Here is a 26,491-nt window from a genome sequence, read left to right on the forward strand (position 1 = left end):
TTCTGGGAATGAAATATTCTGGGAATACAGGGCTGTTCTGTACTGAACTTGAGGCAGGTTACAGAACCATGTTGCCTTACGTAACAACAATAATTTTAGTGTGATTTTATTTATTCATCATTCAGTAAGACCAGACCATGCAGGCTGCATTCCCTTTGAAACTGATTTTTACTTTTATCCAATTGTAGTGGTTTTAATTTAATAAAACTGGGCAGAAACAGCAATTAATGTAGGGGTTTTAGTATTTTTTTTTTTTTTGTGGGAGAGAGAGATTAGGAGAAAAATAAACAAAGCAGGCTTACGCTTAAAAATGAACAAAAATAGTTTTATTAACATATATTAAAAGAATGAGGAGGAAAGGAAAAAAAAGAAAAAAAGAAAACTTAAACTAAAACAGAACGATACTTTAAAACACACTTCTTTCCTGTTACAAACTATTAACTTTTTTATTGAGCAACATAGAAAGACACAACTTAGGATTTTCAGTCAGTTTCACTATTTAGACATAATCACTCATTACTTTAGGAGAAGAGTCCTTCTAAGATCTTTTATGAAGACATTTGCCACAAGACAAAATAGTCCAGTGCTCCTAATGTCACACATCTGCTGCTGCCCGGAGTTTTCGCAGACTGTGATGTTCTATCAGCAAAGCTTTCCAGTGTATCTGGGGTACTATTTACGAATACTTCTTCTAGTCTAAAATCATCTTTGTCTCAAAGGCTGAGACCTCTTTTTTAACCTAAGAGCGGGGGCTTCGAAGTTCCCGAATAAATCTCTATTACATCAGTCCTTAATTTTGATTAGAATAGCATTCTACCCAACTAATACTAAGATGCTGCAAAGAACAGTTCATTTCTTCATAATTTACCTTAGAAAAGTCCGGTTAAAAATGTCCACTTCTTCAGTCCTATTCCAATATTATTAGTTCTTTCACTTCTAATCTGACTTTATGCAGTGTCTGTTTTTTATGTACCTTCTGTTTTTTTTCTCTCTTCTTTCTCTTGAGGAAGAATTGTGCTTTAAAAGTTCTATGTTGTTAGAAAAAGGGTTAAATCTGTTCGGGTTTGCAAAAACCACACAAGGCTGCAGGAGCTGAAGAAAATACAAAGCTGTGCTGATGGAAGAAAACTGGTAGATGTCCTTTTTTCCACCCCTCAGTCTCATCCAGAGTGGCTCAGCTCAGAGTTGTTATGAAGCTGCAGGCTTTCTTTCTCCACTGCCAGCGGTGATTAAGCTGGGCCATGGTTTGGCCCTTTCTGCCGCAGTCTGAGCACATGGCCCCGCACTGCCGAACTTCAGCCGCCCCTCTCCTCTGCCGGCAGCAGGGGAAAGGGGCTCAGCCAGCTCAGGCCTTCCCTGTGCAGGCAGCGGCCCTCAGAAGCCTGGCTAGGCCCGGCCCGGCTGCCCAGAGAGGCAGCGGGGCCCGGCCCAGCCCGACCACGATGTCACCTCATGGCTGATCCCCGAAGCGAGAGAGAGACTGATCTCCTGCAGTTAGTTTTAAATGTCCCCTCCAAAGTCACATCGACATTTCCCATTGGTCAACTTAGCTGCCAATATCCTGGCTAGCTTTTTTGATAGGTCCTTGTTCTCTTCCCCAAACCACTCTACGGTTAGGGCAGGGAAAAAAAAAATCTCACCTTTTCCTATAACTAGAAAACAAAATTATGCCAACCCATGATACCAATTTTTTGTGTGAATAAAACAGGCAGTAAACAGAGAAAATGAGAACTTCTAGGTATCTTAGAGCTCTAAATGTGTAGGATTTCAAATGCTGAGTTATTTCAGTGATAATTTTGATGGCTAATCATGAATTAATGACTTTTAGAATGGTTTTGGAGGTGTGTAGTAAACTAAATGTGCTATCTCCAGATATTTGCAGTCTCTTGTTTCACAGAGAGCTGTGCTAATCATATTTCTGAAAATAACTGGCCCAAACCTCTCAAAACTTGCATTTTGAATTACCATATATTGATTGATTTGTTTTCCCCTGAAGTTCTTTACTGGCTGTGTTCTTGTGATGCTGTTGTTGTAGACTTTGGACTCAGCAAGGAATCAGTAGACCAAGAGAAGAAGGCCTATTCTTTCTGTGGTACTGTAGAGTACATGGCTCCTGAAGTGGTAAACAGGCGAGGGCACAACCAGAGTGCTGACTGGTGGTCCTTTGGGGTCCTCATGGTACTGTATTTGCCTCTTGCTTCCCTTGCTAAGCTCACACAAATGCACTTAGAATAAGTTTGTCCAGTTCTGATTAGGGAGGGTTGGATAAGGGGGGCAATTCTATGACTGAATTGCTACTGGGTGGAATAAAATTGACTTTTTACCTCTAAGGAATGTTTATCAGGCACCTGAAAAATCCTGTTGTCTGTTAGTAGTTAAAACCAGTTGTAGTCAGTGTGAGTTTGTATATTTATTTTGCATGTTACTTGATAGTTAAATTTAAAAACAGACTTGAAGACTTGGTTTGAAGGAATATTAATGGCATTTCTGTGAGAGTGAGCCTGTGGAAGGAATGCTGGAGTGGAATAGTGAAATAAGTCAGTAACTGCTGCCACTTCTGTGCTTGCTGGGATGTGTTAGAGCATCAGCCTGACATGCAGATGGACTTGAAAAGTAAACTACTGCTCTAGAATTTACCATTCTTGCAGTTTTTGGAATATGGCAACATCTAAAACCTGGTTGTGGATGAGATTTTTTATTTTATTTTCAAGCAGCTTCTTGATGTATAATATTCCTCCATCATCATCATGCTACACTTGCCATTGTTATGTAAACTGCAAGTGAGAGCAGAATTTTATATTTGGGAACACTTCCATAGTCTTTTCAAAGTTCAACCAGTGTGATGTAGAGGTAGGAAAGAGTGCAGTGCTTAACACTTTGTTTCAGCAATTGGGGGAAGAAGCGTTGATTTAGATTAACATTTGTTCTTTCCAGTTTGAAATGCTTACTGGTACCCTGCCATTTCAAGGTAAAGATCGAAATGAGACTATGAATATGATACTGAAGTAAGTATATCTCCTTCCTTTTTCAGAAGTCCGAAACTGTAATTTTAAACGTTTTAACAGCTTGTTATAACTCCTTGTGCAGCCTGGTCTTGTGGAAGGTGTCCCCATGGCAGGAGGTGGAACAAGACAAGTTTTAAGGTCCTTTCCAACCCAAACCATTTTATGATTCTAAGAGCACTGAGCTACAACGGGAGCAAAAAGCAAAGCCCCTTGATAAGCTTTAGATCCCAGACTGTGAAGTACCATTAAGTATCCTCAGCAATTAAAATCTCAGGGATGAATCTGTACTTTGATTGTAGGCATATAATAAAGATAAGAACAGCACAGTGTTTGAAAGCAGCTTGATTTACACTCCTGTTGTTGTTACGCTCCCTTGCTACTGTAACGGCACACCTTGTTTTGTAAGCAGCAGGTGATGAGGTGTTGCTTTGTGTACAGATGTGTAGAGAGCCCTTATGTGCTCAAATTCTCATCTTAAGTTACCCCAGTTACAACAGAAGCTGTTGGACTGGACAAACTGGGTGAGCTGGTGCTCAGTGAGTGGAGCTGTTAGGCAAATATGTTCTTGTCTGTCTGTGCTCAGCTAAGGGCTTCCTCCTGGCACAGGCAGAGTCTTGGACCCTGTGAGGGGTGATGGAGAAGGGGAGGAGGGAGAAACTCTTCTTCCCAGCACAGGGCACTTGGGGCTTTCTCTGAGTGGGAGTTCATGGTGGTGCTGCCTGGGAAAGGATGGGTTAGACCATGAGCTGCCTCCCTTGCAGCTCCCAGTGTTGCTGCAGTTCTGCACAAGAATTTCCTGCCTTGGCATTAGAGTTTCCATTAAATAAAATAAATGGTAAAGTCAGTAAGCTTCTATATGATGGCTCAATGAGTCCTGGAGGTGTGAGGTTTTTAATCTTCTTTTCTTCCTGTTAGAGCTGGGATTAATGCATGGGAGACACAGTTTTTCATGTTTGGACTCAGATTTTATTAATTCTTATCTATAGTACAGTCTCACAAGTTGAGAGCTCTAGTTAACAAGGTAGAAAATGGATTCCTCTCTAACTATTTCCATGGTCTTTTAAGTGCTAATTACCCTATAATGAGATGACACCTATATTATTTATACTTTTAACCCAATAACTGACCACCCGAGGTTCGCAATGCGGACCTCTTTCACCCAATTGGAAAAAACTACCCAAACCCATGAAGAAGAAGGTGAAAGAAGAACTTAGCCTATGCCCTAAATCCTCCATATTGCCTTATATACATCACTATATACCAAAATCTTAAAATCTAAATTTCCAGGGTTTCAACATGGAGGAATAGTAGCAATCCCTTCAAGGGCAGGTAATTGGGGATTTGGTGAGTCTCTTCTGAGTTTCTGGTAGTTATTTTGGTAAAAACCTCCTGGTGACATGAAGATATCTTTGAAAATGCTTACATATTCCCGAGATAATTATTTTACTCTGTTTCAGCATAAAGCTTGCTTTGGGGGCTTGGGTAGGGTTTGGTGGTTTTGGTCTGATGTGTTTGTTCTTTGTTGGGTTTTATTTTAAACCACTTCTGTAATAGGAAACTTAAAAAGTTGGTGAGTTAAGTATTTGCACTCTACAAGGCTTTGGAGTAGATCCTTGATACATCAAACTGTGCAGTGAAATCTATGTAGACAGTTTTTACTAAGATAAGTTTCTTCCTCTGACTTGTTCTCGGTTTTCTTTTAGAGCAAAGCTGGGAATGCCTCAATTCCTCAGCCCTGAAGCACAAAGTCTCTTGAGGATGTTGTTTAAAAGGAACCCATCAAATAGATTAGGTTGGTTCATTTATTTGGATTTTTAAATAATCAACTCAGCCTAACTTTTACTTAAAAAAAAAAAAAAGTAGTTGCTAGAGGCTCTCAAGCTCTGGGTGATCAGTAACATTTGGGTACCATTTCCTGTTAGTTTGGATCATGACTTCCTGGGTTTGGCCAAGGAATAGTCAAAATGTGGGATCAGTGACTTAGGAGTGAACCAGAGCTCTTGACAGTGTCACAGCAAAGAATATTGACACTGTATTTATGGGCTTCTTGTGCTCTCTTTGCCTCCCTGAGTATTTTACATCCTTGGAATATTTCTGTATTCACAGTTCCCTCAAATAACCATGTCTGTGCAAACTTTTTAGAAATTAACTAATTTTTAGTGCAATCTTCAAAGACTTTATCCACAAGTGTGTTAAATACAATATTTCTTTTGTTCAGGAGCTGGTTCAGATGGAGTTGAAGAAATCAAGAGACATCCCTTTTTTTCTACTGTTGACTGGAATGTGAGTACAAAAGGACCTGAATGATAAAGCTGTTGTTAATTTTTATGTGTGTTGTAGCATTTGTATAAGTATTTACATCTGAATAGGGCACAGCAAACACTACATTGCTGCTGACTGGCACATCCTGGCTTCTCCTGTAATTCCTTGGCATCTGGAGCTGCAGTATTTACTGCAGATAGGGAGTATGAAATATAAATTGTGCATTTACTTTATAAATAATTAAGAGTTGCAGCATTATCAAGCTGAAATGGTCCATTAGAGCATTTGTAGTTGGGAGAGGCTGCTGGTGTTCCCAGGAATCCTTCAGGAAGTGTCTGTCCAGGGCTCCCTGCAGGGCACAACAGCTCCTTATGGCTGTAACTGTCCTGGACTTCCCTCTGCATCACTCCCATCCCAGTCACAGGTCAGGAATTAACTCAAGTGCTCCAAGATGATCCAAAGTCTACAAGATCACAACTCCTAGCTTCAGTTCCTCATGAGCACTTTATGATTCTGCTCTGTGGTTCACTCATCCTCTGAGCTGTGTTTGCCAGAAATGTTCTCAAAGCCAAGGTGCTGTGTGTGAAATAAATCCCCCCTTTGCTGTGATGCTACAGTGGTTGATGGAATAAGATGTGGCCGTGCTGATAGAACTGCAGCTACCCAGGGCAGTGCTGTGCTCACCTATTTCTTCAAAGCCCCTCATCATTATCTGTATTTATTTCTGAAAAGTGATTTTCTAGCTGTATTCATGCAGCAGCTACTTCAGAGTCTATTCAGCAACAAGTTGTTAGTAATGGTAAAACTTCACTGCTTTATGTGAATACACTTCAGAAGTTGTTGTCTTGTTTGGCTTGATTATTTACTTTTTTTCCTTTTGAAGGGACTGATGTTGAAATAAATACCAGTAGGGAAGTTTGAAAGCTCAGCAGTTCTAGCTCTTTCTTTTTTTTTCAATTTGACAATAATTTATATTTATTTCACTCCATTGATATTGATGACACTTCTGTATTTTACCTCTTTATTTCTTTAGGATGAATTTAAGTCCCCTTTCCTTGGTGTTGGTTGGTTTGGTTGTTTTGGTATTTTTAACTGAAATATACTGTAAGCTTTTGTGCAGGAAGGTTAAATTGAAAAAAAATGCACAAAATAGGTCTGAAAGGAGGAGAGAAATGGCAAGGAAATGCTCTTAGAACGTCCTGAATTTTGCAGGAAATGGGGAGTCATTATCTTTTGACATGAAGTTTTCTGTTCCTTAGCTGTAAATGGGATTTATTGCAGATTTGAAATCTTGCCCGATTTAGTTTGATGAATTAGAAAAAACCTGGAATAGAGCTTTGAGGATGGGCAGTTCCTTGCCAAGAGGGATGTACCTGACACTGGTTGAGGTTTTTGTCCTTTACCCTTTATCTTGACAAAATAACAGCGCCCATGGAAGCTTCATTGACTCTTAAATCTTTGTCCTTCTCTTTCAGAAACTGTTCAGAAGAGAAATTCAGCCTCCATTCAAACCTGCCTCTGGAAAGCCAGAAGATACTTTCTGTTTTGATCCAGAATTCACAGCAAAAACACCAAAAGGTAACTGGGCATGGCTATAAATGGGTGAGGTTTGTGGGACTGGAGGGTCAAATTAATGCTAAAGCAACAAGCAGAAAAGGCGAGGACAAAGTTAAATGGAAAGGATGCACTAGGGTTCCAGTGCTTTCCAGGAGGATGTTCCCCTCACAGGTTTCTGTTTGAATATTTTGGTAATCTTTGACTCAGGAAGAAAAAAATAAATTGAATATTAAAAGCTGGACTATGGTTTCTAGTTATGATTAAAGTCAAGCATGCAGCGTTTGAGGGGAAGTATTTAATATTAAAGTAAACTCAATTTGATTGCAGCAGTGATTCTTTATAGGGTCAGTATTTCATTGAGAATGCCTTGCTTTAAGAAACATTAACTGTTATTATTATTGCTTGGTCTGCTTCAAGTTTCACTTCAGGTTTTCTTTTGTGAATTTTTTTTTTTCCTGCTGCATCCAGCTTCTAAACCCTCTCCCCATGTTTGTTTGGAGAAGGTCTGTGCTCTTAATAGGCTACACAAAATTATTGAGCTGTGCTCACTGTGAGATTTCAGACAGTGAATTCAGAGCTGCACAGAATATAACCTGAGGAAAACTTAATTCTAATAATTCAGGGATCTTTTTTTCAGTGAATTTACTAATTGGATATTCTTGTGTTGCCTCACTTGTGCCTTGCCAGCAGCTCATTCACCACTGAACCAGCAGTTCTGTTGTTGCTCTTCTGTGTTACAAAGCTGTTGAGCTTTGACAATGATCTTTATTTCTTTTCCATAAGTAGTTTTCCTTCAGTAAACTTCTTCCTTAAAACATGTGTTCACACATAAATTCCTGCAGTGCTTTGCATTTTTTATCTAAACCCTGGAATACTTGTTTGTGTTTGTTATTGAAGTAAGAGAGCACAGATAACAAACTAGAAGTTTTATTTATTTTTAAAATTGGTGTTCCTATTGTTTGCTTCTCTTCCCTCAAGATGGTTTTTATAACATACCTCTCCTGAATGTTATGAAATGGCCTTGCTGGGATGTAGCCACACTAATCCTGTGTGTCTGTGTGCCTCCAGATTCTCCAGGGGTCCCACCCAGTGCAAACGCCCACCAGCTCTTCAAGGGATTTAGTTTTGTTGCAACTACTACTGTAGAAGATGATAAAATATCACCCCTCACCAATATCCTGCCCATAGTCCAGGTAATGCTTTGCTTTTTGGGAAACTTCTTTGACATGTCAAAGACTTACCAATATTCAGTATTTACAGTTGTTCTTGCTTTGTTGAGTGTTGCCTTGTGCTCTGTGTTATTTATTTTCATATTGTATTTTATGTTATGTATTTTCATTGTAATGGTTTGTTCTGCACTCCCCTGTTCTCCTAAGAAATGTTATGTTCTGAGGTTTGTCCCTGCTCCCCTTCCCTGTCAACCCTCCCACATTCCTCCCAGTCCCCTCCTACGGGCCCTGCCTGTCATTTGATTGTTCCTTCCGGCTTCTAGAGAGTTTGGGTAAGGACATCGAGTGATAGGGCAGGAGCCAAGGCGGTTCCTCCCTTTATGTTCTCATTGGTTTCTTTAAATGTCCCTCCAACCCTGTTCCACTCCCACCTTGTCCCTCATTGGATGTTGGTTTGTCTTCTCCCTTAGTCCCTCCCCTGTATTTAATCCCGGAGCTCATCACCCTGGGCGGCTCAGCTGGAGAGACTCCCCTAAGGTTTAGATGTCCCCGCGTGGGGCTGAATAAACACCTTGGACTTTGCCCTCCAACTGAGTCCGACTCCTGCCTCCGTCTTCAGCGAGGTCTCTCCCATGATCAGGGGAAAACCCCCTTAGCCGCTCCTCTGGTTCCCAAAATCCAGAGGAGTGTTCCCCGACTGATCGCAGTGTCAGAGCTAGCTTGGGTGGATGGAGCCGCTGCTCCGAGAAGGATGCTGCGACAGGTTAACGCACCAACGTGAGGCCTATCAGGCTTGGCGCTCGCTGTGGAGGCCCCAAGACACCGGACCCCACGGAGAGAGACTTCAGTTTTCCATTGGACTTAAAAAATTCCACTGGACTACTGCATCAAGTCTCCTGACTGGCAAGCTTCTCCCAGTGGGAGCAGACCTCTTTGTGGTGGGTGGCGCTCCTGGGAGGCGAAGGTGATAGCTCTTTTCGCACCAGAAGTGTCACCTTCAGGTGGAGGACAGCGACTGGGAAGTTTTTTACATTGCAATGCCGGATTTGGTGAGTATTCCCCACTAGGGAATCTCGGTAGAAAACCTTCCATAGGCTATAGGCCTTTGGGGAAAGGTTTTCTACCTCTGGGGAAGGTTTTAGTCTTCAGGTCTAGCCTTCAGGGCTCCTTAGGAGCAAAGGTTTGGCTGCGCAGCCCTGGGAGGGGGGGAAAAGGGTGTTCTCTCCTGGTTTGGATCCCGGTTGTAGGTTTTTGGTTTATTTTCTCGTTTTTTTCCCAGTTGCTGGCAGTTGGTGACACAGAATCTTAAGATCTAAGCCACAATGGGTGCATGGCTTTCTGCATCCCAGAAAGGAGTTTATTACCAAGTTGTGGGAACCCTTGAGGGTGGGGTGATTCATTGTTCAAAGGGTCAGTTATAGATTCATTAGGTGGTTGTTTCTTCACTTCCCCCACGTGTCTCCAGAGGAGGTCTGCAGTACCCAATTTTGGGATGCTGTCGGAAGCAAATTAGCTGATCTGGGCAGGTCTGGAGACACATCCATCGCAAATTTCACTTTTTAGAGCTTGAATGTCACAGTGTCCAGAAATCACGCTGGCCAGTGCAGCCACAGGCTAGCTCAGTGTCTCACTGCGGCAGCGTTGTAAGGTCGGTGCGGCAGGCAAGCGCGCCGCTTCCTCCCTGTGGGAACTTGGATTCCACCGCCAGCGACGGGCACATAGATGACGTAAGCAACCCCGGCAGCTAAGAGAAAGGCGGACTCTCCCGAGCAGGATGTAACGTAGGTTTATTGAGACAGAGGGAGCGCGGGGCTCTGCACTCTGTACCTGCTGCCCAGGAGAGACCCCGGGGGCAGGCGCACGGCGGTTTTTAAGGGGGGGTGGAAGCGGGGGTGGCGACAACCGGTCAGCCAGTTACAGGAATTGGGGGGTTTAACCGGGGGTGTGAACCATAGAACTGGGGACCAACCACGAAATGATGGGAGGGGGTCTCCCGGGCCCCAGCCTATCACTCGGCACCCCTCCCGGAGTTTTCTAGAAGCCAGGGAAGGGTCTCTGAGTGACAGACAGGGCGACCACGAGGAGAGAGGGGGGGATTGACAGCAACAGGTGCAGGGAAGGAATGAATGACAGAAAACGTCCTAACTCATAAGGGGAAAACCAATGCAGAACACAGGGGTATACAGTGGACTCAACCATTATAAAAATAACTTAAAAATCTTACAAAAATAACTTAACTTAATAAAAACAATTCTCACACCACCACACTTGAAGATTCAATCTGCCTTGCTAATGCAAAATGAAGTGAAGGAACAGCCAGCTCCTGGTGAATCTGCCCTAGTTTCCCCAGTTTCTGCCTCTCCTGACCCCAAAATATCTTCCCCAAGCTCGGGAATTCTGAGGAGAGCAACCTGCGAACAAGCGCAGGGCTGCTGCAGTCTCCCTGGCTCCCTATGAATTCCTGATTCCCCTCGCCCAAGCAGTCCCGGCCAGACTGCCCGGGGATCTCCTTCACCCCCAAACCTACTGACTCCCCCAGTTAATAAATCCCATGTTCGTTTTAGTTTTGTGGAGGTTTCAAATGCCCAAAGTCCCCAATTTAGTGATCCCCAAGTTAGTTTTAGTTTGGTGGGTGTGATAAACGCTAATCACTTGTTTTTAAAATTTTGAAAGTTTAATAGTAAATAAGATGGTTATAAAAATAGAATTAGAGTAAAAAATTGAACAGTTAGGGTTAGGACAATACAAGACAATAAAAACAAAATTACAGACATCTGGGTGCCTCCCCGAGCAAAAAGCTCCGAAGAAGGATCCCCGTTAACAAAGGATTATCTCTTAAAAGCAATAGCTTGTTGAATATTCATACATTTCATATATGATGCATAAATTCCATTCACACAAAGAATTGTCTCTGGTTAGTATCACTTTTTTTCCTTTAATCTCTATGGCATCTTCAGGGCTGAGCAAGGCAGGAGAAGTTGGTCTCTTCTGATAAGGAAGTAGTAAATTCTTTTTCTCGAAAGATTTACATTTTCCTGTGGTTGGTATATAAAAACTACATTTTAACTACAAAACTACCTTTACCATACTATCAAAATATTAATACAACATTAACAATCAGTACAACATAATACATATAGTAAATATCTTGCGTAGAGCCATATAATATGCACTTTTCACAATCCTCCCTCTTTCTTTTTATAATTAATTTGGCTCGAGCAATATTCATTGTTTTCTAGCCTTCATTATTCGCTCATTTTTTTCACAAATCAATCTTGCTTCCTTGAAGGGGTCTTCTATATTATTTTGTTTCTTTAACACCATAATCCTTTGTGGTGGTGTTGTTGTAGGCAACTTTTGGTCAATGTTCACTAATTGCATGCCTTGTACTACACTGGTGATGAGCTTAATGAAACAGGAGATCAAACAAGGAAGAAATATTAGACCAGCTGTAGCGCATAAAAGGAAGAAGCCTAACTTTTTCCACCATTCTACTCCCAACACATTATCCCACCAGCTAGTATTTAGCATTGATTCCCACGTTTGAACTGGTACGTGGGCGATTTTTCTGATGTCATTGACTATGTCCAGGATGGCATCTCCCTTGTCATCTATTTTTAAGCAACAATCTGATGTACTGAACTTTCCACAAACACCCCCTTCTTCAGCTAATAGATAGTCTAAAGCCGACCTATTCTGATACACAGCCGCTCTTGTTTGGGTTTGTTGCCTTGATATTAATTCCATTGCCTGACCAGTTTTGTTCGTTATTATCTCTACAGCGGCTTGGTGTCTTATAATACGATTTAGCATATAATTTGGGGTTCGATATTCCCAACTCCCATCTTGTGCCCAGGTGGCTGGCCCATATGTTTCCAGTATGCGTTCAGGGGGCCATTCCTCATCTCCCCATTTTTGGAATCCTCCAATCAATTCTCGTTTGTTTCTCTTTAGATCCTCATAAACTGGTATCCCTAATTGATCCCCATCAGGTCCTGGTAAAAGAAAAAACCCTGGCTGTATAATTCCCAGAGTGCAGCTCCCTTTCCACTGGGAGGGGAGTTTTGGGTATGCTCTTTTTCCACATATCTAAAATAAGCCATCTGGAGCTTTCTAATAGTTAAATTTTTGTTGATCTATATTCTCCCAAAATTTGGAAATTTCTGGGATGCCATAGTAAGGATTTTTACCTGTATCATTACATTGAAAAAGTTTTATTTTTTTATCATACTTACAATTTACTTTTTTTGCTTTTTCTTGGGTCCAATACACGGTTGGTGCTTCTGGGACCCACTATACAGAAGTTCCATTACTAACCTTATATCTTTTACAGGGTGTTTTTCCTACTTCATAGAGGAAGCTTTTCCCAGTGCGCCAGAGACATTCTTCTCCTATCACTGTTGAGCTTAAAATCCACCCTTCTCGTCTGTTTTCTCCACTTGTACTTGCTTGGTTCCATTTTAGAAGCTCAGTTGGGCCTAAGCTGCTGCCTTTCCATGGCCATTCTTCTGACATCAAAGCCCCTCCACAGACCCAACAATTGGTTATGTTAAGTTCCATACTTATTCTTTCTCCTAATTCTACAAACTGATTTTTACCCATCCTTGAGATATCTATTTCTCTTTCTAATTGCTGTTCAAGTTTGGTATACAAATCATTGATTGAAATTGGCACAGGCTTAGGTGGTTGTACTGACTTAGCTTTTTTGCTTATCAATTGCTCTTTTACTAAATCTTGTGCTTTGTGCCCAATAACGTAGGTAAAACAAATCCATCTCTCCTCTTTTGGGCATTGACTTCCCATTCTGCTACCACTTGTTCCTAAGTTCTCTGCAATCCAGTACTTTTTCCCTTTATGTATGCAGTTGCCTAATTTGGATGGGTTATAACAGTGACTGTTGACATGAGTGTGAGAAATGAAAAAAGAATCTCGATGTCTTTCCATGTACAGCTTTTGGTAACACCTATAGCATGGCCTTGTCGATATCCCAACAGGGAGAAGACAAAAACTGAGTGACAGAAAAAGGAGTAACAGAGGTCCAGTATGGCTTATACTCCCACCTCCCATGCCTATGGGGTTGCAACCCACAGCAGGTGTATTTGATCTTCTTGGTGGCAAATACAGAGGCCAATCTGGTCTTGCCCTCTGTTTCCTTGTCACTTCCTCTTAGCTAATTTCCAGACAAATCGTTTTTGACACTCCTTAACTGTCGTTTCCTATTGTTCTTCAGGTATCTCCCATTCAACAGGCACTAATAATTCCCATCCACAAAACGAAGTTATTATTTTAGTTTCTTCGATTTCTACTTGGATAGGAGATCGATTTGGCCCTTGACACTTCCTGCAACGAGAGCGTTGATTGTGTGAACTACAATACCAATTCTTCCCACAATCTAAACATTTACATTTAACCCAGCTAGCATGTCTGGTATTTGGGTGGATGAAACAGGGTATTTGGTCTGGCACTGATGGAAGTTGCAACTCCTTTTCTTCTTTGCATAAATCACAGGCTAAGGCGTGAATACAAGAGTTCTCTGTCCGAAACAGTCCTGATCCTCCTGTTTGGAGTGGAAGTATTCCTCTCCAAGGAGGGTATCGGAGGCGTCTCAAAGCTTGTCCAGGCGGTACTTGAAACCACTGATATAAGCTTGGCCTTATCTCCCAATTAGGTGTGATCCTGTGTATGTTTCTTGGACCATTTGGGTCTTCCCAGTTCATTACCACCCAGTCCCCATTTAAGGGTCAATTTTGTATCACCTGGTTCAGATGTAATCGTCCACTCCTTAGGTTCTTCCACAGGTCCTTTGATTCTGCTGGCGTGGATCCACCCTCGTTCCTTGGTCTGGATTGCAGCCTCAGTCGTCAGCAATACCTAAAACGGACCTTCCCATTGAGGAGTTAAAGATTGTTCATTCTAGGTTTTTACTAGCACCCATTCACTTGGATGAACATTATGGATTTTAAAGTCTAAAGGTGTGGTTTGAGGGATTATTCTTTTCAACTGTAAGTTTTCAAGAGTTTTCGCAATGGTGTTAATATATCTTTTAACACTCATTTCCTCTACCTCATAGGTAGCATTTTCATGTTGGGTGGTTAAAAAGGGTAACCCAAACATCATTTCGTAGGGTGACACTCCCAGGTCTGACCTGGGTTGTGTTCGGATCCTCAATAAGGCCAAAGGTAGGCATTGTACCCATGACATTTGGGTTTCAACTATTAACTTGGTCAAAGTTCTCTTTAAAGTCTGGTTCATCCTTTCTACACGACCAGAACTCTGTGGATGCCATGGGGTATGCAGCTCCCATTTTATCCCTAAAGATTGAATTATTTATTGTAACACTTTTGACGTAAAATGCATTCCTCTGTCTGAGTCTATTCTATTAACCATTCCATATCTGGGAATAATCTGTTCTAAAAGGGTCTTACTTACTATGTTGGCTGAGGCCTTGGTAGTAGTGGGAACTGCTTCTACCCAATGAGTTAAATGGTCTGTTATTACTAATAAATACTTCCATCTTTGTACTTGAGGAAGTTCAGTAAAATCTACTTGGATACTTTGAAATGGTCGAAGAGCTAACTCACGACCTCCTAATGTTGTTTTTCTCATCACCTTTTTGTTTATCCTTTGGCAAGTTATGCATTTTTCAGTTACTTGCTTTGCTACTCCAAAAATCCCAATGCATCCATAGTCCCTTAAAAAATGATCACACAAAGCCTGAGTACCCCAGTGGGTTTTCTCATGCATGTCTTCTAATATTTTTCTAGCCAGTATTTTATTAAGTAATTGTCTTCCATCAGGAAGTTTCCATTTCCCTGATTCAGCCTGTTCTCCTCCTATCTTGTTTAATTCTTTTTTCTCTGCTTCACTAAACTTTGGGATTTCCAATTTTTCCTCATTTGGAGTTAATATTAACATAACTCTTTCAGCTCCATTTTCTGCTGCATCCTTAGCTTCCTGATCTGCTAAATTATTTCCTCTTATTTCTGGGGTCACTCCTCTTTGGTGTCTCTTAATGTGTACTATAGCTATTTCTTCAGGTAGTTTTAATGCCTCTAAAATCTCTAAAATGAGTCCCTCATGTACTAATCCTTTTCCTCTTGAGTTAAGTAGTCCTCTTTCTTCCCAAATTTTTCCAAAAGTATGTACTACTCTAAAAGCATACCTCGAATCAGTAGTATATAGTTCCTTTCTTGTGTGCTAAATATTCCAGTGCCTTTTTTAGAGCATATAATTCACAAGTTTGAGCTGACCAGTTTGAAGGTAATTTTCCTTTTCCAATAGTTTGCATGTTTTTTCCATCAACTACTGCATACCCTGACATTCTTTTTCCTTGTAGACATCTGGAGGAACCATCCACATAGATTATTTCCCCTTCTGAAAGGGCTTGTTCTTCAAGATCCCCCCGAACTTTTGTTTGGTATTGGATAATTTCTAAACAATTATGTATTAGGTTATCTGCTGGTTCTCCATATAGGAATTGAGCTGGATTTAAACTCCTGCTTACCTCTAATGTCAGATCATCACTATCTATCAAGATTGCTTCATATTTTAACATTCTAGAGTCTGTCAACCATTTTTCAGCTTTCTGATTTAACACATTTCGAACCGCATGAGGTGTGCACACAATTAGTTTACCTCCAAAAGTAAGTTTACGACTTTCTTCTACCAGGATTGCAGTAGCGGCTATAGCTTGAATACATACTGGCCAGCCGTGGCTCACTGGGTCCAACATCTTTGATAAATAAGCTACTGGTCTCTTTACTTTTCCCCACTCCTGGACCAGAACTCTATGAGCTACCCCCTTTTCTACATTCACATACAGATGAAAGGGTTTTTCTAGTGAAGGTAAGCTTAAAGCTGGTATTGAGGCCAGTTTTAACTTCAATTTTTCTAATTTATCATCATCTTCCTTGGTCCATTTTATATTATCTCCCTCTGTCAACTTTTCATACAAAAACTTTACTGCATTCCACAATCTACAATATCCCAATAATCCGAGTAGTTTTCTGATTTCCCTCTTTGAAGAGGGAGGTGGAAGGGATAAAATTCCTGCAATTCTCTCTGGACTGAGCCTTCGACTACCCTTACTTATCAAGTGTCCAAGATATTTTACCTCTGGTTCTACAAATTGCAGTTTCCCTTTTGATACCCTTAATCCTTTTTCTCCAAGAAAATTTAAAAGTTTTATTGTAGCTTCTCTAACTTCAACTTCATCTTCCCCAGATAGTAGAAGATCATCCACATATTGGATAATTTGTATTCTAGGAGGAGTGGAGAAGGCTTGCAGTATTTTTTCTAAAGCTTGCCCAAATAAGTTTGGAGACTCTGTGAACCCCTGCGGTAATTTCGTCCATCTTAATTGCTGCTTTCTTCCAGTTTTTGGATCCTCCCATTCAAAGGCAAAGATATCTCGGCTCTCCTTGGCCAGTGGACAGGCCCAAAAAGCATCTTTAAGATCCACTACACTAAACCACTGATGCTGGGGTGGAACTTTACTTAGAAGTGTATAGGGATTGGGTACCACTGGGTAACGAGACCGAGTTCTTTTGTTAACCTCCCTTAAATCTTGTACTAGTCTATAACTCCCATCAGGCTTCTTTACTGGGAGAATAGGGGTATTATGGGGAGACATGCAAGGTTCTAATGTCCCGTCCTTTATTAGTCCTTCTATTACTGGCTTCAAACCTTCCCGTCCTTCTAAAGATATGGGGTATTGACGTACACGTATGGGACAATCTTCTCTCTCTATTGTAACACTTATAGGGTCAATATTTAATCCTCCCCTATTTCCTTCCCCAGCCTAAACTTCCTTGTTAATTTTTTCTTCATCCTCTTGGCCTAATTTTAAAACTTTAGCTGTCATTTTCCCATCTTCTGGTATAACCCCTATTCCTAATTTCACTTGTAAATCTCTTCCTAGTAAGTTGCTACCTGCCTTTGGGACTAATAAGACATCTCCCATCCAAATTTTAGTTTCTCCTTCAATTACTACATCTTTAATGACTGGAACTGTAAAAGTTTCTCCTTTTGCTCCTGTTACTTTTGCAGTATCTTTACTCACACTATAACTTTTTGGTACATGTAGCAGGCAGGTTCTTTCTGCCCCTGTATCTACCACAAATTCTAATTCTTCTCCTTGGGGACCCACTTTTAGAGTTATCACAGGCTCTAGATGGTATTTGTCCCCTAAAAAATAGAGCCTTTGACCTCCCTATTCCTCCTCTGTGCTCATCTCTTTGAAGATTTTCAGATCTATTACCTGCTTAGGACAATTTTTCCTATAATTTCCTTCACCCCCACAGTAAAAACAGACATTCCTGGAATGCTGCTGAGACTTGGTTTGTATTGGGATTCTATTCTTTTCCTTTCCCCTGTCTCTACTAATTTTATGTTTAGAAGCAGTGCCTGTATGTTTTTGATTTTTTTGGAAATTGTTTTCTCGCATGGTGACTGCCATAAGTTTTGCTTTCAGTTTAGCTTTCTCTTCATCTCTTCGGACATAAACTTTCTGAGCCTCCTTTAATAAGTAATCTAATGAATTATTATGCCAATCCTCAATTTTTTCTAATTTTTTTCTAATATCTGGCTAGGCATTAGTAACAAAGTTAATCCTTAACAAAGCTTTTCCCACATCAGTTTCAGGGTCTATTCCGGAATATTGTTTCATATTTCTCCTAAGTCTGTCTAACCATTCAGTTGGAGATTCTTCTTTTTCTTGCTGTGCCTCAAAAGCTTTTTTAGCGTTTTGCCCTCGGGGTGCTGCCTCTTTTATTCCCTTGATTATTAAATTAGGATATTCATTCATGTGTTTCCTCCCCTCCTCATTATTTTGACCCTACTCAGGAGGCGCAGTTGGCATTTTGTCTTCTCCGGGGGGCCCCTGTGGGTTCTCTTTTCCCCAAACTTTTATTTCAGCTGCTCTGATTAATTGCCTTTCTTCCTGAGAAAATATTATTTTCATTATAGACTGCATCTCTTCCCAAGTATAAATATTCGGACCTAAAAACCGGTCTAGTTGTTCAGCTGTGCCGATAGGATCTTCTAAAATTCCTTTGATTTCTTTTTTAAAATTCCTGACCTCAGAAGAAGTCAAAGGGGCATTTACAAACCCTGTTCCACCCCCTCCCATTGGGACTTCTCTCAGTGGGAATAGACTAATTTCTTTATCCCATTTTTGGTTTTCATCCTCTGCAGTCTTTTTCCCGTGTTTTGAGAAAGAATCCAGAGAGGGCTGTCTTTTAAGTGAACTTCTAGTGTTTCGATAAGGCATTTCTAGGGAGAAGTCGTTTCTCTGAGCAGTAGCTGTGGTTACCGAGGGAACGGAGCTCAGGGCAGGAAGGGCGGTGAGGGGAGGGCAAAGCGCCGAGGCTTGGTCCTCCAAGGGCGGAGCGCAGGCGGGGTTTGCTGCCGGGACCGGCAGAGGAGGGGGCAGTTCTGGGGAATAGCAGAGGGGAGTACGTGGACAGCCCTGCACGGGGCTATGGTGGCGGCTGAGTCAGCGGCTCCCGGCAGAGACAAAGCAGCAGCGGCGGCAGCGCCCAGCGCAGCCGGCACGGGCAGGGCAGCCTGGGGATCGGGCTAGTGGGGGAAGCGATCGGAGATAGGACAGGCTGGGACCGACGGGACCCCCGGCACGGTCGGGGCGGTGGTCTTAGACCACGCGTCAGGAGGGACCCCCGGCACGGCCCTTAGGGCGACCGCAGACCAGGCGGCCGGGGCAGACAAATTCACCGGCGGGGCCAGGGATGGGGTGTATGCGGGGATGGATGCAGCTGCTGCGGGCTGTGAGCCCGCACTCGGGACGGGAACCGGGGCAGGCGGGGCTGAAGCGGGACCCGGGACAGGGGGCTCGGCCGCGAACGGCGGGAGCGCAAGCCGGAACGGAGGGGGCAAAGCCTGCAAAGGATCCCACTCTTTTTCCTTCTTTTCTTCATGTTCCCCTCCCTTTTCTTTCCCCTTTTTCTTTTCTCGTTTCATCTCGGGGGTTTCTGATACGTGAAAGATTTTTATTCTCCTAAAATCTCCTGTCCAACATGTGGCATATTCTCTTTCTTCGGGATTAAATGGTTCTTTTGAATTTACAAATACATTTAGAGCCTGACAAATCCAGTTCTCAAAAGAGGCGTATCTGACCATAAACATGGTCAGATCTTATTTCCTTCTCTGCCCATTCTATCATGCAAAATTGTATCATCTTTACCTTTTCCTTTCTTCTGGTACAAGGGTTTTTATCCCAGTTAGCTAACATAATGCCGAGAGGGCTATCTTGAGGTATTTCTGTTGGTAACTTTTTACACTCTTTTTTCTTCCTTGTATCCAACTTACTGTTTTTATGTCCCATTTTTCAAGATTTTATCTATTTGTCCCCCACCTCTGTTTTTTACTTCCTCTTACAACCTAAAGACCACTTACTTCTATCTATACACACACACAAAAAATCCCTTCTATCCCACACAACTATTCAATACCATACACCTCCCTCCAAGGAGATATAGTGAATTTAAAATTAGCAATCAACATTACACGTGCCTTCATCCATCTACTCTTCATTTCTCCTTCACTTTTACACATTCTTTCACACCCTTAGGACATGAAGCCGATCCCTGTCGCCAGAGAATCGCGGATCTGTGTGGCCCCCCTCGCCTTGGATTTGGTCTCTGGGTTTCAGTATAGCTGGGCCTCTGAGGAGGGCCGAGAATCTGGTCGCCTCTGGTGCTGGTCCACCTATGAGGCTGATTTACATGTCACTTACACTTTTACTAAGACCCCCCTTCCACACTCCCGGAGGGAAAAGGGCTGAATTGCATGTCACTTACACTTTTACTTTGGCCCCCCCCTCCCGGAGGGAAAAGGGCTGAATTGCATGTCACTTACACTTTTACTTTGGCCCCCCCCTCCACTCGCCCGGAGGGAAAAGGGCTGAATTGCAGGTCACACACACACGTTCTGCCATAGCCCCCACCCGCCCGGGGAAACAATGGCCTGTTTGCGGGTCACTTATACCTCTTGCCACAGTCCCACCCGCCCGGGAAGCTGAGGCGGATTTTGTGTGTGACTCACTCTCACACAACAAAACAACAATAAGGTACCTTTTACTTTCAAATCACCTATTACAATTTTAGGTGTTACTGGCCAGTCCTGGTGCTCTTGGATATCCCCTCAATCCAGCTGTGTTGTCCAACCCTAGATGCTCTTGGGCATTTTTATCCCTCAATCCAGCTGTGTTGTCCAACCCTAGATGCTCTTGGGTATAACCTCAATCCGGCAGAACCCTGGGTGCCCTTGGGATATTAGTCCCTCAACCCAGCAAAAGTTTTAGTCCTGGATGCTCTTGGGCACTCGCCCCTCAATCCAGCAGACTTTTTGCTTAACCCTGGGTGCTCTTGGGATATTAATCCCTCAACCCAGCAAAAGTATTAGGGGCCCTTTCCTTTTTTTTTTTTTTTTTTTTATGGATTATACTAGGAAAACCCCTGGCTTTCTCTCTCCTAAGGGTCCCACCCCTTCTCTAAGACTCAGTCCCAGTTTCCCGGGGGGGGGGGGATTCTCTCGCTCTTCTTATCACCCGCTTCATCTCTTTACTGGCCATCTTTCTCGTGAAAGAACGGAAACGCAGCATAGGAGACTCCGCACTCGCTTAGCAGGTCTGGGATAACCAGCTGCCTCTCATTCACACACATTCATCCCCCCCTTATCTGCCCCGTCTAAACCAGTACTTACCTATCCTTTGTCCTTGAGTCTTTGTCTTCGTGTACACTTTAGTCTTAGGGGCTAATTACCATGGTTTTAGGGAATCTTTTCCCTTTTCTTTGTTTTATTGCCTCCTCTTGTCCATTGATCGAAACCTGCATCTGCTGGTCACAGCAGGGGAACACAGAGCGAGGCTGCCAACTGGGCAGGGCATGCTGTTGCCCAACGAAGAGAAACACAAACCACAAAGTAGTTTATGCGGTGCTTTATTCGGGCCCGGGGACCCGGGGACTAGCGTCCCAAATCAGAATCCCACCGACCCTCATTTTCTTACAGGTTTTATACTATTTCTTACAGATTACATCATCAACGTACGTGCTATACGTGACATTTCAGTTTAACATTAATCTTCTAATTTCTATAGACTATATCCCGTTCCCACAACACCTGCTTCCCTATCTCTATTTACACAAAAGGCTCCCACCATAAATTCTATTCTTCTTTGACCACCGTGAGCACCTAACCGCGACGTCTTGGTCCGTTCCTCATGCTTCGTTTGTCAGCACATTCTTTCCTTGTACTTCTCCTAGCAACATGGCTAATTTCCAACAAGTCCCCCCTCTTGAGCATTCTTCAATTCCGTTGCAAGGATGCTCAATTTCTTAGGTTTGAGTCTCAGCTACACGAGGTTGTATCACTTCTCTTCGGGTAACTGCTTGTATTACCCTTTTGGTGTGAGCCCCTTCTTTCAGAATCATTCCTAAAAGACATCTATATACAATGATCACTACAATTATCACGATTACAAACATTATTACATATTGTATTATAGATGATACCCAACCGGAAACCTGGATCCCTAAGGAGCTCAACAGGGCTCCTACCCAATTATGCTCAGCATCTTTTTGTATCTCCTTTGTTTTGGATTCTATTTGTTCTAATTGATCTATATCTTTTTCTATTTTTTCCGTCACGTTTGGGATGTGCACGCAGCAATGGTCTACTCTGTTTCTTAAGTATCCACAAACCCCATGTTCTTTAAGTAGCAGTAAATCTAATGCCATTCTATTCTGTAATGTCATTCTAGTAGTCGCTTGCAGCTGAAGATTCAAGTCTCTAAAACCTTTTTTAGTTGTAGCTGCAAGCCTCTCCGTCTGTCCTAATAATCGGTACAACATCTCCCTGTTTCTGTAAGATGATATAGGGGCAAACAGTGATTCTAACATCCATCCTACTTTTACTCCATCATCAGGTTCATGCCAATCTTCCTGAATCGAAGCATCATCTTCTATCTCCCTTTTCTTTCTGCTTACCAATTCCTTTTCTTGCAGCTTAGAAGTTTTCCAGAATGGGCATAAGGTAGGAACCCCTAATGTAATTTGTGTAACTGCACCATCTATGGGCATGTGCGTAGTCCATAATCCATGTCCCATAACCCAAACTAAATTTCCTGGGCTCTTAACCGTGGTCGTCTTGCAATCCCAGGGCTCCTTTTCTTTCTTTGCAAGGGTGTGATTATATCCTCTACATTCACATCCCCACTGCAACAGCACTCGCACTGGTTCAAGTCCAATCTGCACTGGTGGAGTGTCACAGGTTAGTACCTGTGTACAATTCCATAACTCCATCATCTCCACCTTTTTCCTATATTGTTCTTTGAATAATGACTTCTGCCCAAAATCTTGATTCTTTTTCCCTTCCCACACTATGCACTAATTCACTTTCCCTAGGTAACTATAAGTTTCTAACAGACTAGGTCCCCAGACTGTTTTCTACTCCTCCATTGTCATTGTCTCAGTGGTATTCTGACATACTTCTTCTATCTTCTTTCTCTTATTCTGAACTCGGATCTTATCGCATGGCTCGGACACTTTTCCAATCACCAAACAATTTCCTTTAAGCTTGGATCCTCTATCCATCCATAATATCCTGGTATCTGCTGACAATTTTGAATCCTCTATCCATCTATAATATCCTGGTATTTGCTGACAATTTTGCTTACTAATCTTTCTTCGTAACATACAAACCTCTACCCAGTCTAAAATCTCCTTAGACACTATTTCACAGTTCCAGGTCACATTCGCGGTGGCGCTTGGCATCTCCCTTATGGGTATAATTCCCCACGGGATTGGGTCTCCAGCCGCCTGGGGAAGAGGCAGGCAGGCTGTTATTGAAGTTGTATTTTGCATTCTTCCGAAGTCTCGAATTAGTCCTACTATTAAATTTTCCTGTCCTTCTCTTATTTTTAGGGTTTGATTTCTCTCTGGGACCTGTCTGGTAACTCGTATGTCCCTTACTCTTAACGTTACCTGACTGTGACCCCACCAATTATCTCGGGCTATCCAACACCAATATTCTCCTTCGTCATCCCCTTTCTGTACATTAGTAATTTGCAATGCTATTTCCTTTCTCCCTGCTGTGATTTTATACTTTGATCCCGGCCTAATCCTTGTTTCACGCCACCACCCATACTCAGTGTAATTTTGGGATATTGTACAATTTAAAGCAATATTTTCTCTTTCTACTGCTAAGATTGTTCTTTCAGTTGCTCCTATTCCCTGATCCGGGTTTGTTCTAGCGACCACTTCCCGAAGTCCAAATCCTCCATCTAATCCACACTTAACTATACACAGATAATTCCCTGCCATAGTTGTTGAAGCAAAAGATGTGATATTATACCACCCGACCCCTCCAGACTCTTTCTTCCACTCACTACTTTCTTCCTTCAATTGATCCCATTCCATCTCTCTCTCTTTCCACCAGCTAATCCTTATTCTTCTTTTGCAATTATTCTTCAAGGTGTATTGACAACTAATTCTCAATGGCGGGCCCAACCAAATATCCTGGCTTGTTCTCAAGGGTGCTACTATTACCGAACCTGCACTGGTATAGTTTTTATTTATAATTTCCAACTCAAAATCCCCATAATCAAAACTATCTTTTATCCATACTACACAGGTGTATCTACCTTCTCCAGAAGTTGTGATTTTAGGAATCCTTAAGGTAGTGTTTCCTGATTGCTGATGGTCATCCCAAAGTGTCATTATTCCTTTACTTACGATGTCAAGGCCTTTTCTCCATCTCACATTAATTTCATGGGATCCAGCTTTCTGGTTGTCAGAAAACAAACAGGTTAATTCAACATTTCCACTTTCCGGTACTAAGACTAAAGGGTCTGGTACATGAATTATAACTGCTGAGGCTACTAACTGACAAACAATCAGTATCAAGATGATCAGGGCTTTGTTCGGAATACCATCCGGGTGTCCGTTATGGGCTGCACCTCCCATCTCGTCGGTACCTTCTTCACCCTGGTGTAGTGTATCCAGTTATCAATCCCAGCGACCTTGACGGCGGTGTACGTGGTCATCAGCACTTGGTAGGGACCATTCCATGACTCCTTTAGAGGCTCCACGCTCCAATTTTTCACGTACACATGGTCTCCCGGCGAGATGTCATGAACTGGGTTCTCTAGTGGTAGCGGGCGGTTCCACTGCAAGGCTTCCCGTACAGCTGCAAGAGTCTTATTCAAAGATAACACATAATTTAATAATACTTGGTCTCCTGTTAAATGGGGGTCCCCCTGATAGGTTGCAGCATGATAAGCTTTACCATACAATACTTCATACGGACTGACTCCTATCCTCTCCCTGGGTTTTATTCGGATGCACAATAATGCTATTGGCAGAGCTTGGGGCCACTGAACTTTGGCTTCCTGGCAAATCTTTTTCAACTGATTTTTCAATGTTTGATTCATCCTTTCTACCTGGCCACTAGACTGCGGTCTCCACGGAGTGTGTAGATCCTATCTAATCCTTAACGCCTTGGCTACACCTTGAATGATTCCTGCCACAAAATGCGGTCCCCTATCTGATGACATTCCTAACGGGATTCCAAACCGGGGGATTATCTCTTTCAAAAGGGTTTTAACCACTTCCTTTGCCTGATTCGTGCGACAGGGAAACGCCTCCGGCCATCCTGAAAAGGTACATACATACACTAAAAGGTATTTATTACCTTGGGCTTTAGGCAGCTCCGAAAAGTCTATTTGCCAGTAGTCTCCAGGCTGTGGGCCTACCTTTAACCCTCCCATTTGAACCTGTTTTCGCACTAGGGGATTATTTTTCACACAAGTAGGACAGGTTGCATTAACCCGCTTTGCCATTGTTAACATCTGATTAGAGATTACCTCATTCTTTAAAAATTTTACCAAGGCCTCCGCTCCCCAGTGGCACTTGTAATGTTCAGTCTCCAAGATTGCTCGCATTATCTTCGCAGGTACTACTACCTGCCCGGTTGCTGTTACATACCACTCTTTGTCATTCTTCTGAGCTTTCACCAGGTGGGCTAACTTCACGTCATCTGGTAGGTATGGAGGCTCATCTTTCATGTAGGAATCCGCCGGATTTCCCTTAGCTGGAATAAGAGCTGATTGAATCCTTATTTCCTTCGCTACTCTTTTAGCCGTTTTATCTGCCAATCGATTACCTTGGTATATCTTTCCATCTTCTCTTCGGTGTCCTGGCACATGCATTACTGCCACTGCCTCGGGTTCTCTTACAGCCTCTAACAGGAGTAGGATCTCGTCCCTATGTTTTATTGTTGACCCTTGAGACGTTAACAATCCCCGCTCTTTCCACAGAGCTCCATGTACATGCACCACCCCAAAGGCATATTTTGAATCAGTCCAAACATTGACCCTCTTTCCTTTGCTCAATTCGAGGGCTCGAGTTAAGGCTCTAATTTCTGCTTTTTGAGCCGAGGTTCCAGGGGGAAGAGCCTTTGCTTCTATTACTTGAAGAGTTGTGACTACCGCATAACCCGCATACCTGGTGCCGTTCTCGACAAAGCTGGACCCGTCGGTGAACAACTCCCAGTCTGGGCTATCGATCGGTGCATCCTTCAAATCTTCTCTGCTTGCATAGACCTGCTCAATTATCTCCACACAGTCATGGACAAGTTCCCCTTCCTCTCGGTCCGACCTGAGGAATTCTGCTGGGTTTAAATGGGGTGTTATTTTCAGTTCTATATCATCTTGTTCCCGCAGCAATGCCTGATATTGCAACAGGCGGCTGGATGAGAGCCAGTGACCTCCCTTTTGCTCTAAGACTGCAATTACCATATGGGGCACATATACTTCCAGCTTCCTTCCCAAAGTCAGCTTCCTTGCTTCTTGTATTAGCAGCACCGTTGCCGCTACCGCTCGCAGGCATCCTGGCCAGCCGGAGCTAACTGTGTCCAATTGTTTAGAGAAATACCCCACAGGCTGCTTCCATGGCCCTATTTTCTGTGTTAGTACCCCTAATGCCAATCTGTGTCTTTCAGTAACATATAGCTGGAAATCTTTGCTCAAATCTGGCAATCCCAGCGCGGGGGCTTCCTTTAAGGCCTGCTTTAGTTCTAGGAAGGCTTTTTCCTGTGCACGTCCCCAAGTCCAGTGCACTTCTTTGAGGGCCTCATATAGGGGCCGTGCCAGCAGTCCAAAGTTCAGAATCCACAGCCGACACCACCCCACCATTCCGAGGAAAGATCGGAGTTCCTGATGGTTTCGGGGGACGGGTATGGCGCAGATAGCCGCTATGCGGTTAGTCCCCAATTTCCGCACCCCCTTAGAGATTTCACACCCCAAATAGACAACCTCTGTTCTTACCAGCTGTGCTTTGTCTCACGAAACTCGATATCCTCCTTGTCCCAGCATGTTCAGAAGGCTTATGGTTAATTGGGAGCAGATGTCTCGTTCCGTAGCTGCTAGGAAAATATCATCCACATATTGGAGAACCACATAGAACATGCTTGGTACTGTTACCT

At 42.8% G+C, this 26,491-nt stretch overlaps 1 protein-coding gene across 4 annotated transcripts in view; it reads left to right on the plus strand.

Annotated features, from left to right (window-relative positions):
* The window catches only part of RPS6KA6 (ribosomal protein S6 kinase A6), a 70,198-nt gene that overhangs the window by 23,105 nt on the left and 20,602 nt on the right, over window positions 1-26,491 (plus strand). For all 4 annotated transcript variants that reach the window (XM_040088839.2, XM_040088840.2, XM_058423958.1 and 1 more), the window contains 6 exons: window positions 2,036-2,178; window positions 2,935-3,005; window positions 4,709-4,797; window positions 5,224-5,288; window positions 6,743-6,845; window positions 7,893-8,017. In XM_040088839.2, the coding sequence (XP_039944773.1) occupies window positions 2,036-2,178; window positions 2,935-3,005; window positions 4,709-4,797; window positions 5,224-5,288; window positions 6,743-6,845; window positions 7,893-8,017 (596 nt within the window). The remainder of the gene's footprint in view (window positions 1-2,035; window positions 2,179-2,934; window positions 3,006-4,708; window positions 4,798-5,223; window positions 5,289-6,742; window positions 6,846-7,892; window positions 8,018-26,491) is intronic.

This window comes from Hirundo rustica, chromosome W (genome assembly GCF_015227805.2).
Source record: "Hirundo rustica isolate bHirRus1 chromosome W, bHirRus1.pri.v3, whole genome shotgun sequence".
NCBI classification, from domain to species: Eukaryota; Metazoa; Chordata; class Aves; order Passeriformes; family Hirundinidae; genus Hirundo; species Hirundo rustica.